This window comes from Rhinolophus hipposideros (genome assembly GCF_964194185.1).
Source record: "Rhinolophus hipposideros genome assembly, chromosome: 21".
NCBI lineage: Eukaryota > Metazoa > Chordata > Mammalia > Chiroptera > Rhinolophidae > Rhinolophus > Rhinolophus hipposideros.
In genome coordinates this window covers 21,684,540-21,699,379 of record NC_138067.1, presented here as the reverse complement: position 1 = coordinate 21,699,379, position 14,840 = coordinate 21,684,540, and the positions used below count along the sequence as shown (strand labels likewise).

At 52.7% G+C, this 14,840-nt stretch overlaps 1 protein-coding gene across 1 annotated transcript in view; it reads right to left on the bottom strand.

The window, feature by feature from the left end:
• Window positions 1-14,840, bottom strand: part of VAC14 (VAC14 component of PIKFYVE complex) — a 93,798-nt gene that overhangs the window by 31,014 nt on the left and 47,944 nt on the right. The window contains exon 14 of the mRNA XM_081032908.1: window positions 6,179-6,311. Within this exon, the coding sequence (XP_080889034.1) occupies window positions 6,179-6,311 (133 nt within the window). The remainder of the gene's footprint in view (window positions 1-6,178; window positions 6,312-14,840) is intronic.

Genomic DNA, 14,840 nt, shown 5'->3' with positions numbered 1-14,840 from the left:
ACTCTGTGAGATGCTGGCATGCTGGCACTTTGCCAGGTATTAGGGGACAACAGAAATATAGTGGGTGGGGCTCTGAAGTTTGCCCTTCACGAGGACATCTTCTTGTCTTCGAGGGTAGGACTCTTTGTCTGGTGTGTTAATTTGTGCCTGCCATTCACATTCCTTCAGCACTGTCCCCAATTAGGAGATCAGAGCCAAGAGCTGACTGTGTAAAGGAGCTTCTGCCTCACGCTTCCTTTGCTGTCCTGCATCTCAACAAAGCACCCCAGCCCTGGCCCCAGTGGGGAGAATGATGGTGGAAAGCTCCAGAAGATTCACAAAAGGAGCTGGGCAGAGTTAAAGCTGGCAAGAAGATAAGTTTCTACTGAGAGGGATGTAAGAAATTTCCCGGAAGAATTCTTCTAGCCCTGTTCAATGTGCTGTCTCCTTCCCCTCAGTTGGGGACCGAATACTATGGCTACAAACTAACGTAAGATGAAAACCCATCTGCGTTTGGGTAGCGGATCATGACCTCTTATAGCAGAAGCACTTAGTTGGGCGGGTACATGTCTGTGACAGCAATGTATTTTTAATCTGAGCAAACGAACGCAGTCCATTAGACGGGTGAGAGGAAGAGATCAGAGTGGGGCCTCTTAGAAGCCCTCTCTGCATGCTGGGGGCCGGAGGCAAAGCACGCTTTTCTGAAATGCCACTGAACCAGAGATCTGGGTCTTGCCACTTTACTCTGAGTCATCTTCTATAAACATCAGCACGATGGGTTTTTGGGGGACTGGCCAATGCCCCTGGGGCAGGTAAGGTGACATATAAAGACAGACAGGGTATAGGGGGTGTACGCGACGCCCAATCCAGAGACTGGGAGGCTATGGAAAGAGTGAGGAGGGTGAGACCAGCTGGTGTGGGCTGCCCCAGCTACAGTGGCCATTTGGCTCCAGCCAAGGGCTTTTCTCACCGGCAGAATGCACAAGGATAGCAAAGTGGAATTTCCCAATTACTAGATGAAAGAGCTTCTTCTCTTGAGGCCCTCCCCCCAGCCCCTGCAATTAAGAACAAGTCCAGTTTCCAGTGGTTTCCTAGGCCTTGGCTCCCCTGCCCCACCACCCACCTCAGCAGCCAATCAATTCCCTACTCCACGGGCCCCCAACACAGGGCTCTTATGCAAGCGGGGTGGGGGGGATGGGGTCTCATGACTGCTTCCCCCTTTCCTGCTTGGGCCCCCAGCCATGCTCTTCAAACACCCACTTCATCTTAGGGGCAGCCCTTTCCCTTTAGGGGTGCTCAGGACCTCACCCACCATCCACTAGGATGGCTGGGGTTGGAGACCTTGCCTTCCCAGTAGCCACTGGCTGAAAAGAACGCGTTCTCTGGCCAGTCCTCTCTGCAAAGTGGCAGGGAGGAAGAGGAAGGGAAAGGCTCAGCTGATTCAGGCAAAGGACGGCTGGCCATAGGGCAGTCTTGGCTGGCAGAGTGGGGCGTCCTCACTCCTGCTCCCTTCCCAGCACAGAAGCAGGCCTTGTAAAGATCCCAGCTGTTGGATTACGCTGGAGTTCATATCACAGTTTATCACAGAGGCTGCATTTTCTCCCTCCTTGTTTTTTCTGCTGAGTAGAAGTGGCCGGTTCATAGGAAAACAAGGCCTGCACTTGTGCTGCCTGCACTGGCATGGAGGGTGGGAAGAGGCTGGAAGAGGGAAATGTACACGAACACCCACCCTGGGCAGAGTTGTTTTAAAGGGGCTGGGCTGGGCTGCTGGTGGGTGCCCTGGGTGCTGGGGCAGCAGGCCTGGCACACCAGAGACAGCTGTCTGCACAGAAGTTTCAATTATTTCACCCTTTCTCAAGTCCGGTTTCCCCTCCCCACAGACCGCTGTGGGAGGCCGGGGCCATAATTATGAGGTGGAACAACAGCTCCCCTTTATCAAGTGTGCTAAGTGCCATAACATGCGCGGTCTTATGTAACCCTTTCTGCAAATGGCAGGCAGGCGCTATCATTTTTGTTTGTCACAGCAAAACAGGCTTGGAAACAGGTAACGCAGTTAAAAACTGGAGGACCTGGGATTCGAACGCAAGTCTGTTTGACTCCAGAAGTTCTCTTAATCCTGCCCTGAGTGCCCATGGGAGGCCCATCTGCCCTACGCCTGGGGCGTCCTGGGGAGAGGGTGTGGGTGCGGGCAGGGGCTGGGGGTACCCAGCACCAGCCCCTCTCAGCAACCCTACCCCCGTCCTCATCTTCCCTCCAGATGTGAGCTTGGGAGCGGGTCAAAACAAGTCTGGCTGAGATGAGGTTTTGGAGCCACTGGATTCCCCAAACTCAACACGCATCTACACTCTTCCGCTCAGTAGATAACAAGGCTATTTGGACCCAGAGAGGATGTCCAACCCGCCCAGGGCCTTGTTGGAGTTTGGGGGGTGGGGTTGGGGGCCCACTCCCGGGGTACCCCCCAGACGTGCAGCCTGGGAAAGGTGCCTGGGTGAGAGGAAATGCTCCAGGTCCTGAAGGAAATCATGCCTCTTCCTCACTGCACTGCCAAGACCCCCCACCATGTTTGTCTTCAGGAGCTCCAGATGCCTTTGTCCTGGAGACGGCAGCCGCCCCTGGATCCTGAGCTAAACACACTCTGCAGAAATAATGGCTTTTGACTTGTTTGCCAGAAGACTCTTTCCTCTCAATGCTTGATCTTGGAGGTGGATAGGAGCAACTTATAGTTTGTGTAACACCTGAAGGAGAGGGTTAAATTGTTGGTTGTGGTTCTTATCAGGCCTGCAGCTTCATCTCAGCAGTCTGCATGTACCATTATTATGCTCCTCTTTATAGCCCTCAGCAGAAAATAAGGAAATGAAACGAGAATCAGGCCGGCAGGCTGCTGCTCCCGAGGGCTCGTCCCCGGCAAACCTCCGCTGAAGGGAAGGAGGGGGAAACACATCTCCTCAGTGTCTGACAGCCCAGACTGGGGGTTCTGGACTGTGCCCTGGGCAGAGGCCCGGCATGCTGGCTAAACAGGCAGCAGGTCCACAGAACCAGCATGGCCCAGAAGAGGCTGTACCACGTCCTGACAGGTGCTGGTGCTGCTTTGGGGAAATGGCTGGCTGAACAAAAGAAGCAAAGGACTAAGAGAACAACATGTGTGAGGGCCCCCTCCCCCCCCCCAAGGTTCCTTCTGTCCCAGCCCTGGTTCTTTGTGCAAGTACCAAAGGCTAGGAGATCTCCGTGGCTACGCAGGGTGGGCACGAGGCCCGGCTCCATGGCCAGGAGGCCCCAGTGTGGTCCACGAGGGGTGTGAGCCCTCGGTATGCTGGTACACCGAGCCCCCAGTGGACGAGGAGGGAGGAACTCCCATGAGAAGCGGGGCCCCAGGTGGCCTTGGCTCGCAGGTTGTGCAGTGCCCCTCAAGGCACCCGGCTTGGCACTCTCTCACAGAAGGGATAAAGTGGCAGCTACGTCGGGATTAGCAGAGTACAGGGGTCTGCAGCCCAGCTGCGACTAAGCCGGGCGGGTACATGGCTTCCTCTCATTTCCCTTCTGCAAAATGAGGACTCCCATCAGCCCGGGATGCCCACCCAGGAGGGAGACTCTGCAGAGCAAGTGAAGCCTCCCTGCCAGAGGCTGTAAATGGGCACAGGGGGCGGCAGGGCCACCAGGGGCATGGAGCCCACGTTGCCAAACTTCTGCTTGGTGCGGTCTGGGGGTGTTGCTTACTCCCCTGAGCTCCCTCTCCCCAAGGCCCTGATGGGGCATGCGAGGCTGAGAGAGGATGGAAGAACCCATTACAGCCCGGTTCTCCAAAGAGGAAACTAGCTATGAATGCCTTTTCAAAGGCCTCTTTGTCCACTGGTTCCCTGAAAGTCTTCCAGGCAAGGCAGGCTCGTCAGAGGGCGAACACCTCTGCAATTTGGAAAATCACATCAAGTTAACTGTCACTCATGTGGGGTAGTCTGTCATTTTCCTGGCGGGGGGGTCTCTTGTACCACATCTAACCTTTACTTTAACTGACTGCGAAGAAAAACCATGGAAATCTTCCCCTTTGGGCCAATAAAGATAAGGATTCATTTCTGTCCCTCCGTAACTGGTTTTCATTCGGGGCGATTTTGCTTTCAGGGGACATTTGGAAATGTCTGGAGCCATTTTTGATTATTCCAACTGGATGGGGGTGGGTGCTACTGGCATCTAGTGGGTAGAGAGAGACCAGGGATGCTATTCAGTATCCTACAGTGCACAGGACAGTCCCTGCCACAAAGAATTCTCCGGCCCCAAAGGCCAATCCTTTCCCACCACCACCGGACACCTTTTGGTAGTCTACTGTCAGAAGCCCCTTCTCCCGAGGGGCAGGGATTTTGTGGTCCTGCTGTTTGTCCTGGTCAAGCTAGCTTGCCCCGCCCCCTTCAACTCAACTTTTTGGCCTATTCTCCAGGTTCCCTCAACTCTACCTCAGCCCTCGAGCTAAGGCCCAGGTGTTCCCTCTCTCGTGCCGCCCAGGAGACTCTTTAGGTCCCATCTCCCACCACTGCCTCCTGCCATTCCCCTCTTCCCTCTGCTTCTTCCTACCTGCTGGGCTCTTCCCAGCCTCCTCTCTTGGCTTCTCTTTCCCCTGACCGTTACACACTGGAGCTCCTAAGGACTCAGCTCTGGTCCTTTTCCTTCCCTCTCTGTCCTCTTACCCCTGACTGTTCTTACTCCCTATGAATGCAAACTCCCCGAGAGCACTGGAACGGTAGCCTGCAGTCAGAAGTCAGTCAGTATGTGTTGAATGAATGAGTAGCTATGCCTGCAGTTTCCAGATTTGTGTCTGGGGCCTAGGTCCCTCTTTTGAGAGACAGGTATAGCAAACTGCTTCCTCAGCATCTCTCCTTTGAGGTTCCCAAAGCAATTTAAACGGAAACATAGGCCTTTCCCCCCTCCCTGCTCGTCCTCCAGGGCTCCCATCCCAGGGACTGCCACCACCCCCCCGCTGTCACACCAGAGTCTTGGGTGTCACTTTCAAGTCCCTCTCCTCTTATTCCCTCATGCAATCAATCACCAATTGATTATACTAACAGGGCTCCTACTAATTAATTCTTGAATCCTGTTGCTTCTTTCTATCTGCCTGCCACCATCTCTCACTCGGACAACAGCCTCCTAACTGCTCTCCCGCGTGTCCATCTTGCCCTTCTCCACCCATTCTCCCCCAGCAGCACAGTAATCTTTAAAAACAGAAATCTGGTCACACCATTCCTCTGCTCAAGCCCTTTCAGTGGCTTCCCGTGACCTCTGTGTAAGGTCCCAATCCTTAGTATGGCCCGCAAAGCTAAGGCAACTCTCCCCTGCCTTCCGGTTTACAGCCTTGAAGCCTCCGCACGGGCTGAAGCGTCTGCAGGGAATCCTCCTTCAACTGCCCCTCCAGCCCAACGGCCTCAGGAGCCTCCTGGACTCCTGGGACCATATCAGTCTAGTCTGTTCCCCAAGCATCCGGATGGCTTTAATGACCCTCATCACCCCAGAGGTTCTGATTTCACTGGTAGGGGAGGCCCAGCCATCACCTTCTTTCTTAAGTCTTCTTGGTGACCTAACACGGAGCCAGAGCCGAGAACCATTGCCGTAGAGCATCTGGGGCCAGACTATTCTGGAAAACTCCTCCACCTGGTTTTTTTGGGGAGCCTGGAAAAATCTGTGTCTCATCTAGATTTTGTTGGCCTGAAGGTCACTCTGCTCCTTGGAGCTGAGTGGAAGGCAAAGGGCCACACCTGGCCATGCTACTGGTGATGACAGTTCTAGAGGCTCACACGACTCAAGTACCTGGCTCCGCCAGAGCCACTGCTGTCACCAGTCCTGGCCAAACTCTGCACTGGCAGTGGGGCACTGCACACTGCCCCGTTCCATGTTCTGGCGGGTTCACCTACTTTCCTCCCCAAAGACTCTGACAAGGGCATTTAATGATCAGGTGTTTAACCTCAAAGGAACATATTACCTCACAAGTGAACTACTATTTCATTTGTTTAAAAAATGGTGACATTGACCTGCTTCATGTCAGTAGCACCAGCAACTTGGTGTGAAGGGGAAAACCCTCTTTGTTTCTTTTAAGAACAAATACAAAGGTCAGGCAAAGCAGGCAACAAAAGCGAGAGGAACTGGTTGCTTCGACACCTTGCATGGAGTGAAAATGAAAAACCATGGCTGTGTGAGGAAGAGAAAGCAGACAGAGACTAACCTGATGATGAAAGCACCTCTGACCTCCAAGAGCTTCCGTTCACTGCTGAACCTCTTGAGAAGGTTGATCATGAACTTATAAAAGTAGGAGTTCATGGTAGGAGTGGAAGGAGAACATTCGAAGCCTTTGGTACCTGTAGAGAAAGGGACAGAGCTGGGATTTATTGTGTCCACAGGGTGATAGGACCCACCATAAAATATAAACCATTACAAACACCAAAAAGGTGGTAGTGGGGCGGTGGGGTGTCTGTGTGTAACAAGATGAGGGAAAATCTTTACTCAAGAGCCGGCAACACCTTGACAACAAACACCGAGGACTACGTAAGTATTTATGAGCAAATACCACTCTGCTTACTGCAAGCGCACCCACTTACCTGTCCACACCCCCAGCCAGGCCCCAATCACTTAGCGACACCTGCTAGGATGAGTAGGACCCTCTGCTAGGTGCTATGACATTTTTAAAAAACAAATTTTTCTCATTATCCCAATAAATAAAATACACTTGTGCTTTATTTTGACAAACAAGTCAAAGAGAAAAAAGAGGGGAAGACACATACACAATCTCAATGGTTAACAAAACTGACAAACCCTGAGAGGCAAAAGCCACTTTACCCAATGTGACAAGAAAAAGTAAAAGCTACCCACAACCACTAGATTAAAGACAGCACACACTAACAAAATGTTACCAAGTGTTTCAATCTTGACCTAATGTTTTGAAATTGGACATTCTTCCTTATCTGCAGGCAAAGATGCTCTCACAAATTCTACTCCAAACACTTTCAAAGCCCTAGTGGACTTTAGAAACAGAAGCACACTGGAGGTCTCCCTCTGATAGGTGTCCCAGCTGAAACCACACTGAGGACCGAGGGCCAGATGCAGCCTCACCCCCCACCCCCACGTGTTCTCCTCTGCAAGGCATCTAGCATGGAGGGGAGGGGACAAGGACAGGGTGGAGGGAATGCTGGGACTACCGTTACGGGACGCAGTGTATTTCCACACCCCATGGGTTCCCCCCTTTCCTTTCTAACACATGCTGCCCTCAACAGCACTGCTGGAAAGAGGCATTAGCGATGGTAGGCATCCTCACTCCAGCTGCCCAACACATTAACATGGCATTAAAAAACAAACAAACAAAAAACAGCTTGAGATATAATTCACATACATAAAGTTCACCCTTTCAAAGTGTACGATTCAGTGCTTTTCAGTATATTCACAGAGTTGCGCTCCATCACCACTAATTCCAGAACACTTTTCATGACTCCAAAAGAACCCTGTACCCATTAGCTGTCATTCTCCATTTTCCCTCCACCAGCCACAGGCAACCATTAATCTATTATCTCTATGGATCTACTTATTCTGGACATTTCACATACTCATACAGTAGTATGTGGCTTCTTTTGCTCGGCATGTTTTCAAGGTTCATCCATGCTGTAGTATGTATCAGTCTTGTATTTGTTTTTATGGCTGAATATTCCACTGTACGGATAGACCATATTTTATCCATTCAGCAGTTGGTGGACATTTGGGTGTTTCCACTTTCTGGCTATTAATAATGCTGCTATGAACATTCACATACAAGGTTTTGTGTGAACATGTTTTCATTTCTCTTGGTTATATACCCAGGAGAGGAATTCCTGTTTAAACTTTTGAGGAACTGCCTGTTTTCCACAATGTAAGATGGCTGCACCATTTTACATTCCTACCAGCCATGGATGAAGGTTCCAATTTCTGCACCTCCTTGCCAGTGCTTGTTATTATCTCATTTTGATTATAGCCCTTCTAGCAGATGGGCAGTAGTAGTATCTCCCTGTGGTTTGCTTTGCACCTCCCTAATGATTAATGATATTGCACACCTTTTCATGTGCTGACCGGCTGAGTATCTTCTTTGGAGAAATCTTGATTCAAAGCCTGTGCCCATTTTTAAATTGGGTCATTTGTCTTTATTGTTGAGGTGTAAGAGTTCTTTATACTGGATACAAGTCTCTTTTCAGATATTTGATTTGCAAATATTTTCTTGCATTCTGTGTGTTGTCTTTTTACTGTCTTCATGGTGTCCTTTGAAGCACAAAATTTTCAATTTTTGAAGTCCAATTTATTTTTTCTTTGGTTGCTTGTGCTTTTGGTGCCACATCTAAGAAACTATTCCCTAATCCAGGTCAGAAAGATTTACTGATCTGCTTTCTTCGAAGATTTTTTTTTTTTTAAACTCTTACATTTATGTCTCTGATCCACTTGAATTTTTGTATATGGTGTGAGGAAGGAGTCCAAAGTCATTTTTTTTTTTTTTTTGCACATGGATGGATAGCTCGTTGTCCCAGTATAACACGATGTCTTTTTCTTTTTTTCACTAAAGGCAGGAGAAGAGGTTGCAGCTCCTGCGTGGGAATGATGTCTTTTTTAACTTTTGTATACACTTTATTTTGTATATTTAATTTTTTCAGCTTTGTTGAGATGTAATTGACATATAACTGTAAGTTTAAGTTGTACATATTGATTTGATACACTTAGATATGATTAACACCATAGCATTTAGCTAGCACCTCTACCGCCTCACACAATTTTCATTCTTTTTTGTTGTGAGAACATGTAAGATCTACTCTTAGCTACTTTTAAGTATGTAATACAGTATTATTAATTATAATTACCACGCTGTACGTTGGATCCCTAGAAGTTTTTCAACTTCTAACTGGAAGTTTGGAACTCAGGAAGAACACTGGAGGAAGCGGAGTGGCTGACGGAGGTATCTGGGGCCATCACTTTCCGGGTGGCCCCTCTCTGTCCCAGTAATCGTAGCCATGACTTCCTCTCCCAACCAGGGAGAAGATGGCCACACACCAGCATGAAATAGGCGGGATGTGGGGCCTCTGGGAGTCAAGTTTGGCTGTGCAAGGGGATATAGCTCCAGAAGCATCAGCCCAAAGCATGTAATGTATAGAACTACCCAGAGTACTATAAGTGAGCCTACAGAGGAGCCCCTGTGGGCTGACCAGTGGCCAATGGCCAGGAAGTAGCAGTGAAACCTTCTCCCAGGAGCTATCTTTAGGCTGAATTTAGACTTCCCTTATGTCCTTGCACAGTCCTTATAGGGAAGTAGGTGGGAATTGGAAAACGCAGTGGTAAATTATGGTGTGAGGATTCCTTATCAGGAGCTACACCTTCAAACTACTGTCCTCTCTCCTGAGAACCTCCTCGACTGGTCCCAGACCCTGTCCAAGGGCCAACCCTCGAGTGAGAAGCCCAGTTCAAAGGTGGGCCTCACTGAACTACTGTTGTTTGCAGTGCGTTTTTCTGGGTCCTTGCCCCGACGGCCTGGCCTGGGAGGTCCTGAGTGATTCTGGAATGGCAAACAGTCTCTGCCCCCTGGCCCAGAGGGGGCTTTTTGCAGAATCAAGTGTCACATTCTTACAGATCGAATTACCCCACGCCCAGCTGGTGCTGATCTCTGAAGAGGTGGCTGCAGATACAGCTGCTGAGGCAGGCTGGCTGCCTCCTGGGCCCCTCTTCACATCCCCACAGAGGATATGAATTCACCTCCCCGTGGTGGCCTGGCTGGAGGGCACAGGCCCCCCTGCAACCCCACTGGAAGTACCTGTGGACTGGAACCCAGCTTACTGCAGCCTTCTCCTGGGTACTTATTCATGATGGCTCCTTATGTCCCTGTCCCCTTCTTGCTTCTGTATGTGCACCCCCGTCCCACCCCATTTCCAGGCCTAGTGCCACTTAGGCTCCAAAGTATTCCAAAGGACAGACAAAGGGACCAACACAGGATGACCACAAAGAAATCCTCCCCAACGGGAGCCACCTGGGACCATGATCTCCATTCCCCAGGGGCTGGATATCTTGGGCAGGCACTGGGGCGGTGCTGGGAAGTATCGAGCATGGTATTTCAGAGCTCGGCCTGGGAGGTCATCAGAGCAGGTTCCGATCAGATCTGCACTCTGCCAGGCACTGGCTATGCAACTCTGGGCAAGTCTTACTCTCTCTAAGCCTGTTTCCTCATCCGTAGAGTGGGGCAGTAAGAATCCTATTAAATGAGACAGAACATGCTCTGGGCCTGCGCTTGCCACATAGTCTGTGCTGCTATTATTAGCAAACATGCCGTAACCCAGACCACTGCATGGGCAAACTGCTCTTCCTCTTGAAGTCTTATAATGGATGACTGAGGTCTCGGGGGTAGTGTGGAATGTCTCTGAGTGGGGAAGACTTCAGATCTGGGAACATTTCATAGTGCTCTGCTGAGAGGTAGGGGAAGCTGCAAGGAGGAGACGGAGTCACCTGTAAGTCTACCAACCCCACATCAGAGAGACCTGCCACCTCTCAGCGGGCAGACTGGCCAAAGATGGCAGAAGAGAAAGCCCAGGGCTGCTCTGGACACATCCCTGGTCTCCTTAGCCACAGGCCCCTCTCTGGGCCACACAAGCAACTCTCAAAATCCAGGTCTGCATGGCAGCCCCTGGAGCTGATGCCCTTAGTGGGAGGAAGGAGGAAGGAGAGACAAGTTTACAAGAAGCCATGGCAAGTGACTCATGTCCTCACAGTGCCGTGGTTGCCGGGAAAGCCGCTGCAGCTCAGACCTCACTGCACTCCCAGCACTTACAAACTACAAAGAGCAGGAGGCAGGCACCTTCCCCAAGACTTGGCTGACAGGAGGTCGGTGTGGTGGGAGCTTCAGGGGAGCCGTTCGGCATGGCCTGCAGCTGTCCGGGAAGGGCCTTTTGGCCTCCAGGCTCCCACATGCCAGAGGGACTCTGGTCAGGGCCACTGCCCTCGAGAGGAGGAACCTCCATAGGACAGCACCACAAGCCTCGTAAAGCTTGAGATCCTGGCCCAACTGTGGAGAAACAACATGTCAGGACAGTCGTCTCCCAGCAGGGGGAGGGCAACACTCCTTGGGTCGACTGGTCAGGGCTGGGCCCATCGCAGTGCTCACCATGGACAGGCTGAGGGCCTACTCAGTCTTTCCTGGCCTCAGTCTCCCACTGGGCCACCAGCCACTTTTCTGACCTTACCAGCTCTCAGGCCCAGTTGGCTTGAGATGGAACCTTAGATGTTCTCAGGCAGGGCTGCAGGCTCAGGAGGAGATGGGGGCCGGGGGGAACAACTCTACTCACTCCAGGAGCTACCACAGGGAATGGCAGGCCCCTCTCGACTGAACTAATGTCTGCCCAACTGCAGCCTCGCCGTGGGGAGCTCATAGCACTTCCCCAAGCCACTTCACTTCTGGCTCTTGCTCGTCCACACACTTGACAAGCATGGCTGAGAACTGGCCTCCTTTCTCCGCAGTGCTGATAAAAGCCAACTCTGCTGCGCTCTCCTGCTGGCTGGCGGTGCTGCTGCTCATTAGAAGGGTCGTTAGGAGGAGCCCAGGGTCCCCGATGTAGGGTGTGCCCTCCACACTGTGCTGAGGACTGAGAGGCTTATTCAGGTGACATTACTGACAACAGTCTTCCAGGCCCACCAGGGAGGATGGGCAAGCTGTATGGCCAGGGCCCTGGGGGTGGGGAGGAGAGAACCACCTGGCCATGGTCTCAGGAGAGAGGCGCCCTTTGGGGGGCTGAGAAGAGCAGGAGTTTCATTCCCCAATCCTGCCGAGGACCAGTACTGCCGCCGAATGCTGCTTGCCTCGCATTTCTGGTTTGGAAAAGCGGACTCTGGCAGGAAGCTCACGTGACCACCGCTGGCCCAGGGGCAGACAGATGCTGTCGGGAGCACTCGGTACACAAAACCAGATCAGTGGGGTGGGCGGCCAGAGAGCCAGCCCCACAGATGTTACTAAGTGAAACCTGATGTGGCGACATGAGAATCTGCAGAACGTCTCACAAACAACCTTCCCTGGGATGTTTTGGATTGAGTTTTGTGGTTATGACGTGAAGGAGCCTCACATGTCAGGATAAAAATAGCTCTGGCCTCCATACACAACGTGAGTTACAGTTCAACAAAACCAGATGGGAAAACATTAGCCGCCCAGCCCAGGCCCGGCAGGGTTCCTGCTCTGCTCCCATCCTCCCATCTACCTCCCCACCAGCCCCTTTGCCCTGAGGATGGGGGGAAGGGCCTGAGGACCCAGATGAGACCCAGGTCCTGCTGCTAACTGGCAGTCTTGAGGAAGTGACACCTTCTCCAAGGTGGCGGTTTCTGTCTGAGCGTCACAGGGTTAAGGAGCTTAATGCGCAGTTCCTGGCACAGGAAGTGCTGTGAGGAGGGGGTTGCACGATTGGGAGGCTGGTTTGGAATCAAGGGGGACAGGTGGAGAGGGGCTAGCTTCCCTGGGACAGAGGGGGCCAAGGGCTGTTGTGACTCAGGGTCTCAGGGGGCTATGGAGTCTGTCAAATCAGAGTGCCCAAGCCCACAGCTACACAGACACAAGGGTGGTTACGATGTTGCAGCAAAAGCACCCTTGGGAGCTGATCTTTGAAAGGTGGTCACTTTCCGTGCTATGGACCAGCCCAGTGGAGGTCGGGGAGCCCTCTGCACAGGGCAGCCACCCACATCCAGGAGGCTTTCCAGCTGCCCAGGTTAGAGCAAGAGATACACCACTGGCCACAGCAGGGCCCACTGGAACTTGAAGCTGACATCCGTGGAGGGGCTGCACTAGGAGCGCGCTGCGCCTGCTGCAGGAGCGAGCAGTGCTGGGGCCCAGGGCGGTGCTGGAGGGAGGGGGGAGGGGCCCTCAGGATGGCCAACAGCGATGGCTCTGGGCAAGAGGGGGCCAGGCTCTCCATCTGCTGACTAGTGAAGGCCTGGGCAGCAGAGCTAGGCGAGCCTCAGACCCGGCCTTGGGCCCTGCAGCCCTCCTCCCGTCATCATAATGAATTCTGAAAGCTGCGATTCAGAGCTGACTACAACAGGCCGCTGCGGTCTGACTGGAGCACACAAGTCACCTGGTGATCCTAATACAATGTAGTTCTGAGTATGGGGTGGGCCCGTGTCCCCATTTCTGAGCGTCCAGGCAATGCTGACGCTGCACAACCTGCACCTTGAGAAACGAGGGTCTAAGAAGTCATGGCCACGGCGGGAAACGGATGTGAAGCCCAGCACCCTGCACAGTGACGGGCGGGCGGAACAGCGGCAGCACAGGAGTCTGGTCCGCGCGCCGTCTGCACTGTCCTGAAGCACATGTGAGTCCTTATAATAAGGACGGAACGAAGGCAGTGCCACACAGGGATTTATCTTAGCCCCTTCCATGCAAGAGCTCACAGAGCCTCCCACCGCCCCATCGCCCAATTTACAGAGGAGGCAGGACACGTGCCCAAGGTCCTAGGACAGGCGGGGCAGAGCTGGGCTATAAATCTAGATCTTTGCAACCTCAGCACCTGTGTTCTTCTATGTTGCCTGAAAAGAGTGTGTGGGAAAAAGGGCTTTTAAGGCTCAAAGAGCAACAGGTAAAGCTTTTGGGGGCTCAGAAATGGTCTGGTGTGGCTGGAGGAGGTGGACCCAGCAGAAGAGAAAGAAATGAGGTTCTGAGGTGGCCCAAGGCCAGAATGGGGTCCCTGATGTCACTGTGAAGAGGAGGGCTACCCCAAAACTGCCAGACTGGAGTCACGACCCAGCACCCAGAGACCACCGGCCTGGCTACCACTGCTCTGCTCCTCTCCTCGGGTGGCAGAAGCTTTCTGTGCTGGTCAAGGCTGGGGTTCGCCTGTGTTCCCGTCTTAAGTGTGGGGGTGAAGAGAGCAGGCTCTCAGGCCAGGCCCCTGGGTCAGCATCGATGCTGTTGTGATCCCTCATCCCAGGTGGGAATGGCAGTGGTGTTCCCCTCTCAGAGATGTCACGAGCTAATCCATAGTGCGGCTCAGGAAGCTGACATGTGGGAAACAGTCCTAGTAAGAGCTCAACAGGAATGGCCTGCTAGCATTCTTCTAGAACTTCTTTCTGCATTTGGGCACACCAGCCTGGGCTATAAGGAATGAAACCAAATCAGAACTTTTCCCTTTTGCCCACGTTTTGAGAGCTGGGGTCAAATCCACTTTGGACCAGAGAGCCCTGACATGAGCAGTTTTATCCCACCAAGAATGGGCCCCGTGGACGGAAGGAAGGACAGGGCAGCCTGGGTTTGAGTCCTGGGTGACCTTTGACCCAGACTGTCCCACTGTGCTGGGATGGGCGAAGGCTGCTCCCACTCCTACAGCAGGGGGTCCAAGCCCCAGGAGGGCCAGGCATGTCCCTAACAGGGGCTGGTCCTAGACGCCTCCTGCTCCTGCCAAGCAGCATTCTGCACAGGATCGGGTCAGGACCCTTGGTTCTGCTCGAGGGGGGCTCAACATTCCCTCTCCCCAGAGCCTGGCAGAGCCTAGGCTCACATCCCCCTAAGTGGAGACGGGCAGAGAAGGCACAAAAGTTGCCAAGTCGTAGGAGACCCAAGCGATTGTTTCATTTCATTTCACCAAATCACAGTCTAGGGAGCCAGGGAAATGTGGTATCCCTCCACAGGCTTCCCTCAGGGCTACTCACCCAGGCGGTTCCCCTCCTGACTCTCCCAGAGGTGGCCCTCTTCCCAGCCTGGGGCTCTGCAAAGGTCAGGAACGAAGAGGGTGCGGGAGAAGCGACACCATCACCTCTGCCCATACGATTGCAGTGAAGGGACAGATGTTTACACTCGAGCAGGCAAAAGGAAAATCCCACGTGGGCAACTCTGCCTTGTGGGCTCCGGGGCCCACTGTGTG